Source organism: Manis pentadactyla, chromosome 2 (assembly GCF_030020395.1).
Source record: "Manis pentadactyla isolate mManPen7 chromosome 2, mManPen7.hap1, whole genome shotgun sequence".
Taxonomy (NCBI): Eukaryota; Metazoa; Chordata; class Mammalia; order Pholidota; family Manidae; genus Manis; species Manis pentadactyla.
The window spans coordinates 76,196,006-76,215,558 of record NC_080020.1 but is presented as its reverse complement, the minus strand read 5'-3'; the positions used below and the strand labels follow the sequence as shown (position 1 = coordinate 76,215,558).

Genomic DNA, 19,553 nt, shown 5'->3' with positions numbered 1-19,553 from the left:
CCATGAGAAAAATAATTCATCACTCTGTAAGTTTTCTGTGTTCATTTTGGATAGGCAAGAGAAGATTAAGCATAATGCTATTCACTGCCCTAAAGAGAGAACATCTAAATTCAAAAAAGGCTATCATCCGAAATAAATCTGGAACAAAATTGAAAAACAAGATAGCCAATTCAGTTTATTTTGTCTGAATATATTTTAGAAAAATTGAAAACCAGACAGACAATTCAAACTACTTTTCTGTGATAGATGATACTGTGAAATGAAAACAATGCTGAAATGCTCTCTCTTGTCTCATTACTGATAGCCTGATGCCTGTTCCCTGGTTTTCAACAGTTTCATTGTGTTTTACAAAAGGAATATTTCTCAGAAAGTATATTTTCTTTTCTTGTATTTTTTTTCCATAATACTGCAAATGAAAATTCACTCCATACAAAGTCATTTTCACAAACTGCTCCAAAGGTATATTCTAACTGGACAGCATTGTTTTACAAGAAACGTGTGTTAATCATTATCACTGATAAAGCACCACAAAGCCTTTCTGGAAGTAGGGGAGCCAAAATTGATCCAATGTATACCATATGTCAAGCATTGTGCAAGTGCAGAATTTAATGAACAAGTAAGGTAACAGAAGAAAATTAGCTAATACTAGCAAAAACAATTACTGGGAAGGCTTTTGTTATAAGTTTTTATGTTTCAATCTTACTCAATAACTTCTAGTACTGAGTAGTTTTGGAAGATTCTCAAATCTACTACACATATTTTCAGGTCTAACATGGTACAAAATTTAGGTTTCTGTGTCCTTGAAAAATCGTGTGTGGGTGTGTGTTCTGTATATGTATGTACAATTTTCTGATCTTGAATTTCAACTGTGAATTCACAAAGCTTGTAACAGGAAGCATGATTCTATTATCATATTAGCCAGTGGTTGAGTCTTCCATAGGTAAAATTGTAACATTTTAGCCAAGGAACATACACAGTAAGTTTGATAATCAAGAAAGTGAAGGTAAAGGAGGAGACTGCTCCAATCAATGTCTTCTCCTCATACTCCACTTTTTCCCCACTTACTAGCTGTGTGGCTTTGTACTCATTATTTAGCCACTTTGTGCCTCAGTTTCCCCATCAGTAAAATGGTGATAATAATAATAAAACTGCTGCAAAGAAACGTTCTAAGAAATTGGTTAATATAAAAACCATGCTAGCACATAGCTAGCATTCAGTAAATGTCAGCTATTTTTATTACTTCCATAAAGCTCATTCCAACAGATAGAACATTAAGTCCCCAAATCAGCAATCAGCAATTGCTACAGAACATACTATGACTGGTTGCGGTTGCTAAAACTATGCTATTTTAAGTGCAGGCTCTAAGAAAGGGGTTTTAGAACTCTTCATTGATAAACAATCCCTAACTACAATTAAAGGCTTTCTCTCCTAGTCAATCCAGATCACTTCTTTCTTCTTAAGGCTCCCCCATGTTTGCTTTCACCTCCACCTTCTAGAACATGCCCATTTTATACAAACAAGACAAAACCTGACATGGAGGGCTAGCCAATTGTGTCTTCACACAGTCTTGTTGGGTTTCAGGGGCAGGAGCCCTATACCATAAGTCCTATGATCACAATAGCTCTAAATCTAAATATAAATTCTGGAGGAGAAAAACTTAATGACAAACCTCCAAGATTCTATAAAGTTCTAAAGTCTTGATGATGTGCCATTTCTCTTCAGTCAGTTGTAAGGTAACATACATCGTATTACAGATTTCTAACTTGTTCTTCTATTACTACCTCTGCCGCACCCCCCAGCCCCAATCCTGCTACTGCAGTCTTTGTAAAACTGCTTGGTTTGCAGAAGAGATACAAGCGAAAAGGAAAGGGAGTTGTTTTTCTCCTTTTGTGATATTGGATGGAACAGGGATGCCTTTACTTTGATGATTTGTGCATAGTCACAGAATTCATTTCATACCCACTCTGTTGTCTAGTACTTATCCCAGGGCAAGTGCTGAATAATTTGTTCAAAGAATGAATGAATGATGATTCCTCCCTTAATTATAGTCATGATCCATTTCATTTTAAGCATCTTGAGTCATATCTCTATCAGAGAACATAGGGGATTTTCCTTTTAAGTGCCTAGCAGAAGATTAACTGCTGATCTTTAAGGCAGGCTGAGAGACCTTATAACAGTTTATTGGGTACAATAAGGCAGCCTTGGGCTTTACAGTGTTGCACTGGATTGTGGGAAACAGTTTAGTACATTATATTACTGTTTATTTCCAAGTGTTATAGCTAACCTCTCTGCCAATTTGCCTCACACTGCAAATTTCCCTTCTCATCCATATGATGGCATATGTATAAATAAATTAATTAGCTCCTTGACCAGTGTGGACAGCACCTGAACAAAATGAAAAATTAACAACACAACTAGTTATTCCTACAGTGAGGTGATCTAGCTTTTAAAAGCATCCATCAAGAGAGATTATTCTCTGCATGCAAGTTCAAAATCAATTTGTTGGGTTGGAAGATGGGGTATGGCTTTGTTCTGAGAACATAAAATCCGTAAAATGTCAGGTGTAACTTCTTGTCAAAAATTTGAAGGTACAATGTATTCATACCTTAGGGATGTACCTGCTGTGTAAGAGAGACTGACCCTCATGAATCAAATGACTGAAAAATTGGGGAAGGTGATGTTAAGCAACTAAAAACTGAGGCTTGCCACAAACCTTATCATATTGTGACTTCCTCTTGATTGCTTTATGATGAATGACTTTGGGATGACACTGGCCCGTGATGATATAGTGACATGCGATTTAAACTCTGGACAGCAATAATTCTGCTGAGATTTCTGGTAGCCAATAAGCCAGTTCAAAATACAAAAATAAGGAAAGCATCCCCATTTGGAGATGTATGTTGGCTGTTTCATAAAAATGTCCACATATAATATGAAAATGTGATTCTTAGAATACTACTACTTAGTTAAAAATAGGAGGACGCATCCCTGGAAAGGGACAACTGAGAACTTATTCATTTCAAGAAAATAGATTAGAGGTTAAAGTGCCTACTTTAGTATTATTCTAAGTGTGATAAAACTCTTTCATACTTGGAGGTTATACTTAAAAGTGGAGCACACATGAATATTTAGTGTCTTCACAACATAGTGGTTTGAAGAAAATAATTTCAGGCCATGATGGCAAAGACAGCTTGTAATAGTTGATGCTAGAAATGTAAGAACAATTGCCAAAAATATAACACAGGAAATACTAGACTAGATTTTCTGTTTGGTTCAGAATCTAGTTATATTGAAAGGGGACCACTGTGAAATCCACAGTCTAACTCTTCATCTTTATATCCGGTACTAATACTCCTGGAAGACAAGAATTATTTAAGCCTGAGTCCTTTGATAGATTATCTTTGAGCTGGATAACCATGTACAATAAGCAGAGTGCTAGATAAGAATGACCCAAGAATGAATTTATAGCAGCAATTTGGTATTGAAGTATTGTCTCCTTGGGAGGAATGATAAATTTACATGTTTCATAAAAACCTAAACAAAAGAAACAAAAAAAACCCCAAGTTCTTATGGTAGATGGACAAAGATAAACCTTACATTTCTATGCCATATAGACTAAATATACCTGCAATTTATGAGGTCAGGCAGAGTCTAGTTTTTACTGGAATTTTGTCACTAAACATAAATCATAGTTACTACTAAAAACAATGAGACACAATTTAAATTCGACAAAAGTTTCCAGTGAGAATTTGTTGTATTTCCTTTGACTACTCAAATAACATTGCTCCTTCTACACTAATTCTATTTTGTAGCATGTTTTAGAACTTGTTCATTCTACACACACACACACACACACACACATACTGTTTCTCACTGAACTATGCATTTTGCAGCAGAAATGAATGTCTATGGGTGTTGAAAAATTGCAAGTTAGTAACATACTACATATAAATGTGTTTTTTATTCTCTTTAAAGAACATAACACATATAGATTATATAAAGACTCACCTGATAATTCACATCCAAGAAGTTCCATTCTCAAAGTGCAATGTCTTCGACAAACTTGGGGATAAAGTCTTACATACTGAGCTTTAATGGGGGGTGTGAAAGAGTTAGCATAAGGTGTGTTGTTATCAACATTTCCACGGAACACCTGTGTAAAGAGACATTACAGAATCTAAAAGTGTTAACTGCAACAGCTTCTTTATTTACTTCATATATTGATCCTATATCCTTCCAAACATAATCTTCCAGTAGTTGGATTAAATAGTATGGGGGTGGGGGCTGGAGCATTTAGCAAGCACCTTACCATCAGCAATAAATATAAAATCTATCCTAATTAAAGCTATAAACCACTGTGGCCTGTGGTATAATCTATACTCTACTACGACCGTCTTGTTGATTTTAAGGCCAGTCCTTCAGAGCCAGGGGAGTACTTCTCAATTATTTTGAAAAATGGGCACCTTAAAAGTTTCAACTTAAACTGGGCCTATCTGTTCATTTTGCTACTTAGTATTTACTGTTTTTTTTTTTGTAGAAAACAGTGTTCTCTTGTGCTTCTTGATCACTCATTCTCTCTAGTGCTATGATCAGAATTTCAATATTTTAGGGTCTGATTCCTCAACATTACTTCCTTATCAGTCAGTCCCAGATCACTGGATAAGAGATTCATAATTTTAAATTCATGTATCTCCAGTGAACAACTTTGCTTCCCTTCAAAAATTAAGTGCTAAAATGTGTTATTTTTAATTCCCTAAATTTCATACCTTTCATATAACTAGTAATCAAAAACATTTATTTAAATTTATTTAATAAGATAATTTAAAAGGATTTTCATAAAATTTATTGCAGTCTTATGACTCAGTTTTAAATGGGCTGCACCAAAGTATTGATAGTTTTAAAATTTAAAAATTTGAGCAAAAGTTAATAAAAATGAGAATGTCATGTGAAAAGGCAAAGGAGACACTCATATTAATTCCATTGAAAATATTTTATTCTATTGAAGAACAAAATTTTTTTCCAATATGAAGTATACACAAATATACATCTTTTGTCACTTGGTGCCTTTCTTTAAATATAATAACTTTTTAAAAACAATAGTTATGATCTATGAAATATGAATAAGGAAGAGACAATCTGTCAAAGCAATAAAATTAAATTGAAAGCTGATTATTGTTAAAATAAAATTGACATACACAAGGCTACAGTAACATAGAAGAAAGTGTGAAAGTAGTCAAATAAATCTGAGTAAAAGTAAAATCTGGGGAAGTAGTCACTGCACATTTATAACTTGGAAAAACCCCTTATTCCCTTTACCTAACTAGTCCAATTTTTTAAAAAATCACCAAGTTATTTTCAACAGCATAAGGTTTCTGCTGAAGACTCACTAGTCATGTGGTAATCAATAATTACTAATAGGATTTTACTTTTAAATTAAGTATGTTAAGTCAGTCTTACCATGTCTTCACTGGTGCCTTTTACTTTGTACATTGTCCAGGTCTTTCCATCATTACTATAGGCAATTTTGTATGATTTTATATATTCTGGGCTTCCAATCCTCTTGGCTCCTTGTGTTATCACACCAGTAACTCTCATCTTTCTTTGTAAATTTATCTGAGGAGACAAGGCATAATTAACGATAACCTCACAGTTTAGGATAACAACACTGAGAATATTGATTTTGAAATGCGATGTTTTATTTTTTATGATGGATTTAAAATAATACAAAAAGTGGGTAATTTTCCTGTGGTTTTATTTTCAGATGAATATTAAATATAAGTTAAGGTAAGCTTCAAAATCTCTCTCTACTGGCATGCTCTTCGAGAGTAAAGTAGTTATTTGTGAACAAACTTTGAGAAGGCCAATGTGCCCCAAAGATACTATGATAGGGAGCATTTGGTTGGTTATGACACAGAGCTGTTATTTAGTAAACTGAAAAATGGGAATATTATCTTGTCAAAAGAACCCCAGAGACATTACTTTGAAACTCTAATGTCCATAAAATTGCTAATGTGTCTCAACAGCTTTAGGCTTCCACAAATTTCCAATTTAAAATAAAACATGAAAATCTTGAAGAGCTTTGAGTATTAGAATAAGTCAAGGTAAAAGCAGCAATGATGACCAAAAAAATAAAAAAACCAAACCAAACACAAACCAATGCATCTTTAATCTCCAGATCTTTATGCTACAGTCTCCGCTATCGGTCATGGAGGACGTGTCACCTAAAAATGACTTTCTCTTCATTTCATCATATCGAGTTCTCTAACTGGTATTTTCTCCCCATTCCAAATGATCCTACCATAGTTTGCTGCAGGAGTAATTGTTCTCTCATAAAATCTTTATTTTTCCTTCTCTTATTTAAATAGGGGTCTCCTTTTGACACTTAATGTGTAATAATTAAATGCTACAATGTAAAAATGATATTTTCTTCACATTTGGCAAACATTTAAAATTGTTATTCACTTTAAAATACCTTTATGATGTCTGTAACATCTTAAACTCAGTTTCAATGTTCTTGACAAATTCCTGTGAAGGTCCTCTCTTCACTAATTACAAATTAGAAAAATTTAAATGTTGTATATTACAACATTAAGTTAGTAATTCAGAGACCATTTTACAGAGAAAACCAGAATATCTTCAGGTTCATGTAAGTGTTTAAGGTTTTTTGCTCTTCATAAGACTCTGAAAGTTAACACCTGCAGTGACAGAGGATGTGCATGAGGAAGCCAGCCCCTCGTATAAATCACTGTCTTATTTATATATATATATACACACATTCAGGTTACATATTCAAAAAGTTAAAAACTGGAACTATGAAAACAATCCTTAAAGCTTTCCCATGCCTGGACAAACACTATGGCTCATGGAAAGGCCTACAATGTTTCATTTCCCTTGATTTGTAGGTTTTGAATGTGTTAGTGTGTTATGGGCAATCCTGAATCCTGCATGTAGTCAGTGCCTTTTAGGCTTCTGAAAATCTCCAACATGGCAAGGTCTGCCTTCCTCTCCATTCTGAATTTCCTTCCCAATGGATATTCACAGGAGTTCTCAGTCTTACTGAGATCAAGAAAACCTGAAATTTGGATGAGTTAAGGAGCTGGGGGTTGGTGGGGAGATAGTCCCCAGGCTCTGACTGGTGAGTACACCCTTTGTCACTCTGGCAATAAAACCTTAGAAATAGCATTTATGTTTAAATTCTGGTTCTGTGGTCCTTTTTTTCCTCCAACAATGTTAAATGAGCTGACTCATACAATCTTACTTTTCTCATTTCAGAATAATTACTGATGTGAATACATTTTATGTACTATTCTTGTTTGGAGGCTCAAATAAGAGAATATCCCCCATGAAAATTAATTTTACTTATTTCTCTCAACGTTTTTCTCAATGTCTTGCCAGTGGGTCTCAGCCCCAGGCAGTTCTTCTTCATTTGGTAAGACCAAATAATGACAGTGGAACATTCTTGGGGTGAAAGGGTTTATACCCAACTTTACTCTCACGGTGTCAGGTCAAGCACTAGAATCCCATCCATCTCAGGGCGCTGCATGTAGCTAGCTGGTCTCTGCCTCCAGGCCTCTCTGTTCCTGCAGCTGTCTCAGTTTCTGTCTTCTGCGCTGCCACCACTCCAACCTCTGCTGTCCTGCAGCCGTGCAGCCCAGAGCACTGGGGGGAGCTCTCTATAGAGTCAGTAACAACGTATTGCCCACACATGTGCGGTGGGCAAGCTGAGCAGGGTCAGGTGAGAATCCTGGCCATGGAAACTTTCACTTTCTCTATACTCAATTAGTTCTTTAAAGACCGATTCTGTAACTTTTACTGTTGGATTTAGAATAGGTAACCTCCCAAAGAGTCTTTATTTCATTATGTTAGCTAAATTAGCACATTGCTATGGAAGAGCAATATTCTTTCTGTATCTTATGTATGACAATCTTTTTCTTTTTTTTAATACTGAGAATTCTCCCTAGCCTAAATCTTTCAAATACATACAACATAAACAGCAGACACTTTGAACTGTGTTTCCTCCCATTTTTGGAAACCAAATTCTACACTTGATATTGCTGAACATTCCATTCTCAATCATCTTTTACCTTGTTTCAATGATCTTGTTTATACCTCCTGCAGATGGCCAAATTTTCTCTGCAGATGAGCTGTAAGCTATTTTCTAAAGTTTAAATTGCTGAAGTACAACAATCAAAAAATAAAAGTTGAGTGCATGTTTCTCTCTAAATCATTAGAAGTGATGTTTTAAAAGATTTCTATTTGTACTAATATTTATACACTCTGCAGACATATCTTAGGGGGCTGGAACTCCAGAGAGTAAATTAGCACCCAACTTGAGTTGTATCTACTTTCAGTAGGTATTTTTAATTAAGTATCAGTACTGTTTCCATTAAATTAAAACAAACACTGATTTAAAGAATACAGGTTCTGGGACTAATAACAGTTACTAGGTTTTAGATTTTTGAGTTCTCATTTATCTAGCACTATTAAGCTTGGTTAATAAGCAATGCAATATAAAAGGGAAAAGGTTTCAACATCAGGGTCATTCTCAACCTTAATACCAGAAATCTATTTTGCTGTGAGAAGTAAAATAAGCCTTAGGAGAAGACTACAGCATGATTTTAGAAAACATCTCCACCACAAAACTTGCTGCAAGTAATCCCCTTTCATCACATTCCAACATCATTTTATGGTCTTTTAAAATAACATTGGCTACAGGGTGAGTTGCCTTTTATTGTGCCAGTATGAACCACCCCAGACACCATGTTAAAGGCCTGCGGGGGATAGCATCAGGAACTCCAGAAGTGCTCCCTGAGCTGGATGGATGTCTGGATATGCAATAAAAGATTTTCATTTGTTTATCTAGTTTCAGAGAAATTATTCTTCCACTCGGTAGTTGGGTAGTATATATATTGTATGGCCTTAAAAAAAAGTAAAAGTGCATTCTAAGGTATTTTGAGTCAATTGTATCCCCTGCATGAATATTATAAATGTTAAAAAACATAATCTGGATCTAGAATGCCTAGAACCCACGCAAAGGCCAGGCAGAAAGTAAAAAAGGACTGATGGTTTCAACCCTGGCTCTTGCCACTTCCCGCTGATTTTATCTTAGACGCTTTTTCTAAGGATCCTTCTATTTAATTTCTTCCTTGTAAAATGGATTTTAATAGAATTATTACATGTGAAGATTATACAGTATAATGCATGTAAAAATACAGTAACACCTTGCACCTAGAAAGCTCTTAGAACATTTAATTTTAGGGTTTTTTTTTATTGTGGTTGTTTTTTAAATTAAAAGGAACATTTATTTTTATTTTTATCCCTTAACCACTTAATATTAGGGGATTTGGATTTGGAGAGGTGTACTATACTTATAAGAGCTGATAATGGTGATAACCATATAAAAAGAACTTTGAAAACAACTTTTAAAGCTATGTACTAATAAGACATTGAGGGCTACTGTGTGTGTGTGTGTGTGTGTGTGTGTGTGTGTGTGTGTGTGTGTGTGTGAATATAACCACTAGCTTCAACATGGGAGAAAAGGGAAATTTAATGGGTTCCTGACAAGGTAGCAACTAGCATGGGCTACTGGTCCTCTCTCCTAAATCCAGCACTGGAGCTGCTCCTGGTCAAGAAAGTGGCTGAGGAGGTGCTGAGTTTTATCAAACTCTAACATAAAAAACCCATGGGAAACCCTCAGTGCAATGGGACTTTTGAGGTCTAGTTTAGGTCTGTGTGTCTGGGATCTGTGTAAGGGAAAGCTAAGGGACCATGACAGGGGACAGACTTGGGAAAAGCTTTCTAGATGTACCATTTCTCTCAGTTTGCTTGTCTGTTTCCTTCCTCATTACCCAGTTCCAGCCCACTGCCAGTAGGGGGCAGTGGTGAAAGGGGGCTGGGCTGGAAAGGGGAGCCTCCAATCACTAAGTGACAGACAAATTAAATAACAAAACACTGAGTGTTTCCCCCTGTGTCCTCCAAATCCCTAGTCTATGGACTAAGGAGGCAAGAAATAGGGCTGGAGATCCTAGTAACAGCAGTGTCTGGGCAGACAAGGTCTTTTGCAGGGAAAATACAAATAGGGATGAGTACAGGTTGTAATTCCATCATGGGCACCTGCTTTGCACCACCTCAGTCCACCTGGAGGAGCTGAGGCCAGGGGTTGGGTCTCACCTTCCCCTCTAGGAATATAACCTGGCTGCCAAGTTATTTATAACAAATTCTGAGGAATGTAAGCATCCTAATGAGAAGAACAATAATAATTTTTAAAAAGCCAGAACTAATACTAAAAATAACTAATTTAGTAGAACTGACAGGTTAAGACTTAAAAAAAAAAACTTTTAAATTCCTAAAATGATAAAGAAATTTTTGAACATAATACAGGAACAAGTATATAAATAAGAAACCATTGGAAATGTTGAAAATGAAAAATATAATTAAGTTAAATAAAGTTTAAAATTAAGCTAAATACAGTTTCCAATGGGAGTGATTTCAAGCAAAGAGACAGCTGAACAATAAACGTGTGAGCAGTAACTCAGGCGATAGTAGGGGATACAGAGATTGCCCATATTGGCAGACGATATAACAATTTACTTTGAAAACTCAAGAGAAGCAACAAATAATAAAAGCTAATGAAAAAGTTCTCTAAGTTTGCTTAATATCACATCACAGGTAATTAATCTATTTCAGCAATTAATTGAAAAGATAAATAATCAGAATTGTGGGATATTGGCACATGTAAAGGCAGAAAGATCGATAAAACAGAATAGAAAATCATTAGCTAAATCCCACTATGTAAGAACAATGAAATAAGTGATATTCAGATAGGTGGAGAAAAGATAGAATATTCAATAACAGTGTGGGACAATTTAGAAGACAACTTGAATAGATAAACTTAGGCCAGTATCTGTTGTCTTATCCCAGACTAAAGTCCAAGTAATTGCATGAAGGGAAAAAGGAATCCACAAAAGGACCAGAGGAATATACAGAATTAAAAATAATCTCAGAGATAAAAATGACATACAAGGTATTAGTTTTAAAAATGTTATTATGTTAAATCAAAACTTTCATTAGGATAAAAGTCAAAGTCAGAATACAAATGACAAACTGGGATTGATATTTTCCAGATCATATAATATAGCAAAATAATTGTTTAAAGAAATTAAGAGATCTTACATATTAACATGCAAAACACAAACAACCTACTAGAAAAAAAAATGGGCCAAGGATTTCATTAGTTGACATCAAAAGAGATACGTATGGATCTTAAACATAAGACAAGATTGCTGATCTTACATATGACAGAGATTAAATCAAATTTACTCCAAGATATTACACTGCACTTTTCACATTGGCCAAAAGAAAAAAAATTATTACACAATATTAGCTAATGTGTAAGAAATAGGCAGGCCTGTACATTTCTGATGGGAGCACACGTAACGTAGTCTTTTATGAAGAACAATTTAGTGAGGTGAAATAAAATGACAAATACACATTTTCTGAAACTCAGTAATTTCATTCTAGGAATGTAGCCAATAAATATAATCACACATAGGCAGATTGAGGTAGGTACAAAGTTGTTCCCTGCAGCACTATACATATTAGAGTACAATTTCAAACAATTTAAAATGTCTATCAGTAGGGGCTTAAGTCATTTCATTATGGAAAAGTCCACAAAATGCAATACTATTCAGTTGTAAAAGAAAAGAATAAGAATGTGGGAGGGAAGGAGGAGGAGACAGAGAGGCAGAAAGAAAGAGAGAGGAAGAAGATCAAGAGAGATCTTAGCATAATATTTAAGAAATTACGGCTTGCCAGGTTTCGATGTGGTATCAAAGAAGAATTATCTGGAAATTATGTGGAAAGAGTGCTAATACTTTAGCAATTGAACAGTGTGTAGTACATGCTCCTGCTTATACTACTGTAAGGAGCGAATATTACATATACATATTTTCTATATGTGATTATAATGTCTTGAAGGCAAAAACAAATACTGGTTAACAATGGTATCTTCAAAGAAGGCAAACATAGCTGGAGGAGAGAAGAGGGAAGAATTTTGACAGTATCTCTACAGAGTCTTCAAACTTGAAATATATGGATGTTTTACTATAAATACAATTATAGTAAAAAGAGATTGATACTCTTTTTAATAGCAAAAGTAATTAAGAAATATATAGAAATTAACCTAATAAGCAATTAATGTGACCTTAAGAAAAATATTTTTAACTGAAAGACACAACAGGAAACCAGTATAAATTGTAATTAATGAGACAATACATTTATTCCCTCAATTTCATTTGTAAATTCTGTGCAGTTTTCATTAATATCCAGAAGGATACTATTATGCACCATAATAAATTATTCTAAAAAGCTATGCTTTTTTATTTAAAAATATACATTGAAAAATAAACTCTCATTAATAAGTATCTAAAGGAATCTTGGAAAAGGAGTAAAAAAAGAGGGGAGGGATTTTCCATATATTAAGACATTATGAGACTATTTTAATTAAAAATAATGTGGTACCAACACAAAGACAAATAAATATCCATGTGGATTTGGAGTGGGGAATCAAGAAGAAACCTGAATATATGTTCACACTTGAGGCAACATTACAAGTCAGTGGGAAAAAAGATAGATTATTTAGGACACGGTGTTGGGAAAATTGATACTCTATATAGAGAAGAATCAAGTTGTACTGGAATGTACTAAAGATCAAATGTGAAAAGTAAGATCATTCATCTAATAGAAGAAAATGGAGAAACATATTTTTGTGACCTCAGAATTGAAGAAGCCTTTTCTTTTAAGAACACCAGAAAAGCACAAAATATGAAAGGAAAAATGGAATTGGCTCCAAAAAACAAAAAATAAATTAAAGGCTTCTATTCAACCAGTACATCACAGGTAAAGTTAATAGAAAGGTGACAGCCTGGGAGAAGATATTTGTAATGTCAAAAACTGACAAGGGCTTATTTAGTGTAAGAGTTCTCAAACTTTCAGATCTCAAGACTCCTTTAGTCTTAAAAATTATTGACAGCCCCAAAGCACAAACACACTCAGACATGGCATTGTGGATTTTATATATCTATATTTCTATCTATATCTACATTATCTATATCTAGATATATCAATGCTTACTGTATTATAAATTAAAACTGAGAAATTTTTAGAAATGTTTTTAAGTTGATTTAAACAACAGTAATGAACCAACTACATTTTAACTTAAACACCATATTTTTATAAAAGATAATTATATTGTCCAAACCCAAAAACTTACAGAGGAGAGGTTATTTTACATTTTTGCATATCTTTTTAAGATACGGCTTAAGAGGAAACAAGTAGATTTTCATATTTGCTTCCACATCAACCTACTACAAAATATTTTTTGGCTGAAGTATATGAAAAAAATCCAGGTTCACACAGATATGCAATTGGAAAATGAAGGAGTATTTAAACCTTTCCAAATGTGTACATTCTCTGCTACCACATCGAAACTGGACAAGCTTTGTTTTTTAAATTTCAGTCACAGGGTGGAGTCTGAAATCTACCAGTGAACTTTTCATAGTCCTTATATTAAAAGTCATGGTTTATCTTACACTTTGTATCTTTTACTCATGAAATATATGCTTACTCTGCTGTGCAATTTTCTAAATGATGACACATTTTATTATATAATAGCAAAAGTCACATTCATTTATATCACCACCAATTTCATCAAAAAAATATTTAAGTACTGAAAGCTATTGAGCTCACATTGGCAGTTACATTTTTTCCCAAATTCTAGTTTTCACTTGAAACTTCAGTTTTATCACTAGCAACAAATACTGTCAGCTGTTTTCCTTAATGATGCGGGATTATTTTGTTCATTTCCAAGAACAGATCTGCCAAATATCCGAGTATCTATAGTCAAAAGTTTGTCATTTGTATGCTGAAGAATAATGGTGTTCAAGAAAGGAGGGAGTAGTTGAGCTTGCAACTCACACAATAGCTCAAAAGCTTTTCTTTCAGATAATCACCTTACTTCGGTAGTCAGCTGAAGTGCTCTAGTGTAATTTCCATTTCACACACTGAGTATTAAAGACATAGCAAGGATTGGCATTTAATGAAATTAATGATAATTAATGCTTCATCAAGGACATTCTTTAATGAGCTGGATTTTTTTTTTTTACTTCAACTTGTATGTGATGGAGATGAATACAAAGACTATTAATACAGTTTGGTTTTTAAAAGCACACACACACACACATACACACAGACACCCTGAAGAGATGAAGAAACCAATAGAAAACAGAGCAAAGGATATTAAAAAGCAATAAAGAGAAAAGGAAATACTAATAGGTAAACATTTACCATTAATTAAATAGATGCAAATTAAATAACAGGATAGCAATTTAAAGCCGACAGAGTGATACAACAAAAGGGTAGGATGGTATCAGGTATTGGTGAAGAATCCCTCTGTTAATGTGGGAGTATAAACTGGCATAGTTGCTTCAATCTGCTGGTTGTTAGTAAGATTAAGCAACCTCTCTTTGTGTACTTTTCCCTGAAAAATGTTTGCATATGTGCTCAGTGAGAAAAGCACACACATAGTGATTGCAGAATTTTTTGTTTTATGTTAGCAAAGAAGAGCAGCTTAAGTAAATATCCCTAGAGGTACAGAGATTGAAAATATAAAATGTGGGCACATGCATGCATATATTCATACTCTTACACAGATTCACATAGGCATGCTTTCTAAGAGTAAGAAGTGATGATCTGCATTTATACATAGCTTTCTAAAACAACATGAGAATGTGTGAAAAATAAAGAACAGAATGACATATACACAATACCATTTATGTAAATTTACAACCACTCATATACAACACAACATCATGCACTTTCCAACAATTCACTTGTCTAAATAAACATAGGGAAAGTGAAATGAAAGGCTATACATCAATTCTATTAGGTTGGGTTTTGGTAAGGGAAGATGACTGAGAAGGAAGGTAGGGAATGAGTAGCCATGCCATGAAATAAGGAAGTTCATTCTCAAATCAATGCTGGCAAATGATTTCTATGTGGGGGAAGGGATCATCAGTTCCTTACATTTCCTTTCCTGTTCTCAAGGAAAATGACTTAAGTATGGACATCTGATGTAATAGTCCTGTTACACACCAAAGTATTTTCTGAGACTCATTCCCAAGTATAAAATTCAGTGGCATAAGCATTTCAAATATACTTACTATATAATAACATACTTCAAATTATTTATGGTTGTAATTTAGGCAAAAGCTAGTATTAAATAAGCAATTAGCTTTATGAGTAAATTTATGAATAGCTAATTGTTTTTCTCTATCTCAAGTTTGTTACCAGAAGTTGTGCAATGCATAAGTAGCTCATGAAAGTGTGGATCGGACTGGTGGCTGGTATCACTGCATAAAAATAATCCAAACATAAAATGCAAACAGATTGCAAAAAGTAAGTCCTTTCTTATTTTATTGAATTGAAAAAGAAGCATTCAGTTTTTTTAACTGTTGTAATACTTGGAAAGTAAAAGAGGAATAATTCTTTTTTGAAGAAACCCTAGGAAGCATTTGCCAGTTGAAGATGATTAAAAGATAAACTGGAGCATATTAAAATTTTAAGACTTTGAGCAAAAATCCATTTGAATGGGGCAGGGCCAAACCAGAAGTGGTTAGGAATGCTCCACCCACAAGACGCTGGGGGAGAAAGACTTTGCTAGAGAAAAGGTGGAAGCAAAGCAAGGGAATTATTTCATTGGCTACAGTTTAAGTGCTTCTGTTATTTGGGAAAGCTTAGTTAGCTGTTCGTGATTGGTTGTCCTTAGGATTTAATTTCTTGACCTTGAGGCATTATAGGCTTAGGTTTTAGTTTACTTACAAGGCTGCTAAGGCATTAAAGCCAACTCTAATGAGCTCCTTGTTTAATTAATTTAATAAAGTCAATTAACAAGGAAAATAAATGCCTGATTCATAACATACTTTTAGGAAGGTCATGTTAAAATCAAAAGCTTAGTGGTCATTTACTTCATGATTATTGAGACACACACACAAGCAGTAGTCTGTGAGTTGCTATATAAAAAATGCAGATTTGAAGATTAGATAGCATATTACTTTAAAGTACTATATATATATATGTCATACTTAATAATATTCTATAGCAACCATTATGCACACAAATTATTACATAATATGAACAAAACACTGGCAATTTGTTTAAATTGACTACTAACTGCTGTGAATAGATTTTTGAAGTACTAATTTTTCTTTTCTAATGATGAGAGTTATGAATTATAAATAATAAAAGTATCAGGTAAAAGATTAAGTAGTAAAAAATACCTGCTAGACAGGATGAGACTGATATATAGTCCATCATTAGAACTGCTAAAAATATAACTTGAGAAATCTGCTGTTACTATATATTAGATGTGCACACATTTGTGCTTAAACTAAAATAAAAGCAGACTTCTTAAGGAAAGCACTATCAAACCATAACCACCTTTCAGTTTCAGGAAATGAGTATTTCACATGAACATCAGTGATGTCCTTGCATTGAATTAAAAATACAATTTTTGTACAATTATTATAAAGCAAATATGTAATATGTAATTAAAGCACCTAACAATTATAAATTGTCATTATTCATGATATTTTCATCTTAATGGAGATTTTATTTTATATACTAACACCCTACCTCTGGGTGATATAAAAAACCATGCATTTAATTAGCTCCTTTTTCCTAACACTAAGGGTCTGGAAGTACATGAATAAAGATACTTTTTTGAAATTTCCAGATAATGATTTTGCAGTAATAGTATTTAAACTTTAAAATTTGTAAATGAGGTTTTGTTTTTCCTATGCACAATATTGTTCAAAATCAACCTCATTTAAGTATGCTTTCACAGGTCACATGAAGACAATCCTCCCAGGAGGGGTTTTCGCTGGGAGCTGACAATGCAAATAAGCTGCAGACAAAAGAAGTGCTAACCATCTGTTTTGTGTAATATGAGAAATAACTTCACCTCTCCCAGCAGTTCCAAATTTTTAGACTGTAAAGTTGTCACTTAGGGGGTTAAAAAACAATACAGGTGCATTATCACCAAAACCTTTGAGTTAAAAATTACAGGGAATTGGAACTCCCCTGGTCATATATAGGATTTTATCAAACGCATCTTTAACATGTTCTGCAGAGACATGGGTGGTGGCAAGCATCATGGGTGTGTCTAAGGGTTTTGAGGTGCTTTAGCATGAAAGGGGTAATAACTCAGACCAACAGTGCACAGCTAATAGTTTTGATAGGACTGGTCCTAATTGCTCTAACAGAATTTTCCTTAAACAACCTCCATATCAGGAACAACCTGATCAATTGACACTTCTCATTCCCACTGTTAAGCATGCTCCCTCCCTGCCCTGTGCATCCCAGCACTTGGCTGTGCTCTGTCTGGCCCTCTCTCCTTGCTCTTGCCAGTTGAGCTTCACAGTATCCAGGAGTCAGTTGTGTTTGCTCTTCAACCTATTCTTTTCATGGTGTGCTTATTATGTGAATTATGTAATTTAAACATAACTGCTAAAATGTGACTGGGAAAGGAGGCTCTTTTGCCCATGAAAACATTAAAAAACTTTGAAAAACCCTGAAAAGGCAAATTGCTGAAGCCAATCAATAATGGGGAAAATGATGAGTAAGTAGGATCCCATGCTTGTATAACTTCAGCAGGATGTTGAAACAAAGAAATAAAAACTGAAGTATCAATAATGCTTTATGGGTATGGTTCATCCAAGAAACATGAAATGGAATTTAAATGCCTTTTTCTCTTAATCAGTTTTTTGTTAACTGACCAAATACTTAGTTCTGAAGCTCCAGATAAGAGGGCTTCTAAACTGTCCTCCACTATTTTGGACAGTCTTTGACATGTGTTTGATTGAGTGTCTTCTTTGAAAAAAGATGGGAAAAGAACATGTGAATAAACATAAAAACTATAATCTCTTTATGATTCCTTGCACCTGGTAAAATTTCCAGTCAAAGTGAAACACCTCATTCACTGAACAGCACGCGACAGAAGCATTAACCATTGTGCATATAATCTGTTGGTCGTTCCAAGAGCCCTGAGCTGACTTAACAGCTCCTCTGAATTTCCACCTGTCTGTGAAGGGCTTTGCTTTATCAGCCATCCCTTCGCTCTCTTGGTACTTGCTGTGGTTAGAGTTTGTATATGTGCTCCGACATTCACAGCTTCTCATTCAGAAATGATCTGAATGGTGGCTATTTTGTTCAACCTGTACATTTAAGTTAGGTAGAATAGGATATATTAAGGTAGTCTAGGATCCTCATAAACAAGGGTTTGTGGTCTGAGGTATAGAATTCATGTGCTCAGAATTTTATATTTTTCTTGTCTTTTTTTGTGGTTACTTTATAATGCTAGGGCAAGAACTAAAGGAGTCATTTTTTTTGTACAAAGTCTGGCAATCTGAATAAATTCAGTGAAAATATGGAAGGAAGAAAGGAAGGAAGGAAGGAGGGAGGGAGGGAGAAAAATAGAGAAACCATGAAGAACAAGTAGGAAAAGTTGGAGAAGAATCGAGAGGAATAAAAACAGAAAATTATGTCAGAACATGAGTAGAAACACTAATTCCAATAAAAAATACATTAGAAATAGTAAAAATAAGGTCACTTTGCTAATCCATATTTTCAAAGTAGCCAGAGGTGCTTCCAAAAATAAAAACAATTCCTTGATGAAGAAACCCAGGCACAGGAGGTGTGCTGTGAAGAGGAGAGGGAGGCTATGGGTAAGACCCTGGACTCTCTTAAATTCCTGTAGGTGGCCAATGTTGACAAGCAATAGTTCTCACATGGATGTGAAGTGTACATTGAAAAGGCAAACAGCAAAAGAATCATCACAAACCTGTTTCTAAGAAAAAAGACAAAGAGAAAAGAAATAAGCATTACTGAAAATCTTTAAGAAGTTTATCAATTTAAAGAGTTTTTAAAGACAGATGTCAGGAGAGGTGCATTGCTTCGAATAGCTGGTCAAGGAATGAGGAGGAGGAATTTCACTGTAGATCCACATGATTGTTCTAAATCTGTTTCAACTGCCTCCCTGGGTGGGCTTCAAAGTGAGTGTGAGTGAGGACAGCACTGAGTGCATAAGAAAAGAAAAATAAAAACAGGATATCCAGTCACTTTGAGTATAGTTTTATCTGAAACTGAGAGTTTCCAATGCTCATATCCCTATCCAGGACTGTGAAGGGTGAGCAGGAAGAGGAGAATGCATCACCCTCCTGTGACTGCTAATTTTTCTTAATTCAGTGTGTTTTTTGTAGCATGCAAATAACAGCAATGCCAACAGAACAGTTTCCAAGTTGTGCTCGGAGAACACTCCAAACCGTTCCTATTATGGAGATATTGGGAGTGGCAGCAATTGTCCTGAAATTTGAAAAACTGACATGGGATCAATTAAACATCAAGACAGAAACAAATACCATGTAATAAAACCTTAAAAGGTACTTCTGGGAAACAGAACACTATGATAGTCTTCATTTTTGTGAAGAAAAAATGAAGTC

The 19,553-nt window shown here is 34.5% G+C and overlaps 1 protein-coding gene across 2 annotated transcripts in view; it reads right to left on the bottom strand.

The window, feature by feature from the left end:
• The window catches only part of EDIL3 (EGF like repeats and discoidin domains 3), a 411,614-nt gene that overhangs the window by 99,208 nt on the left and 292,853 nt on the right, over nucleotides 1-19,553 (bottom strand). For both annotated transcript variants that reach the window (XM_036914224.2, XM_057493705.1), the window contains 2 exons: nucleotides 5,458-5,613; nucleotides 4,009-4,153 (listed from right to left, as the gene is read on the bottom strand). In XM_036914224.2, coding sequence (XP_036770119.2) covers nucleotides 4,009-4,153; nucleotides 5,458-5,613 — 301 coding nt within the window. The remainder of the gene's footprint in view (nucleotides 1-4,008; nucleotides 4,154-5,457; nucleotides 5,614-19,553) is intronic.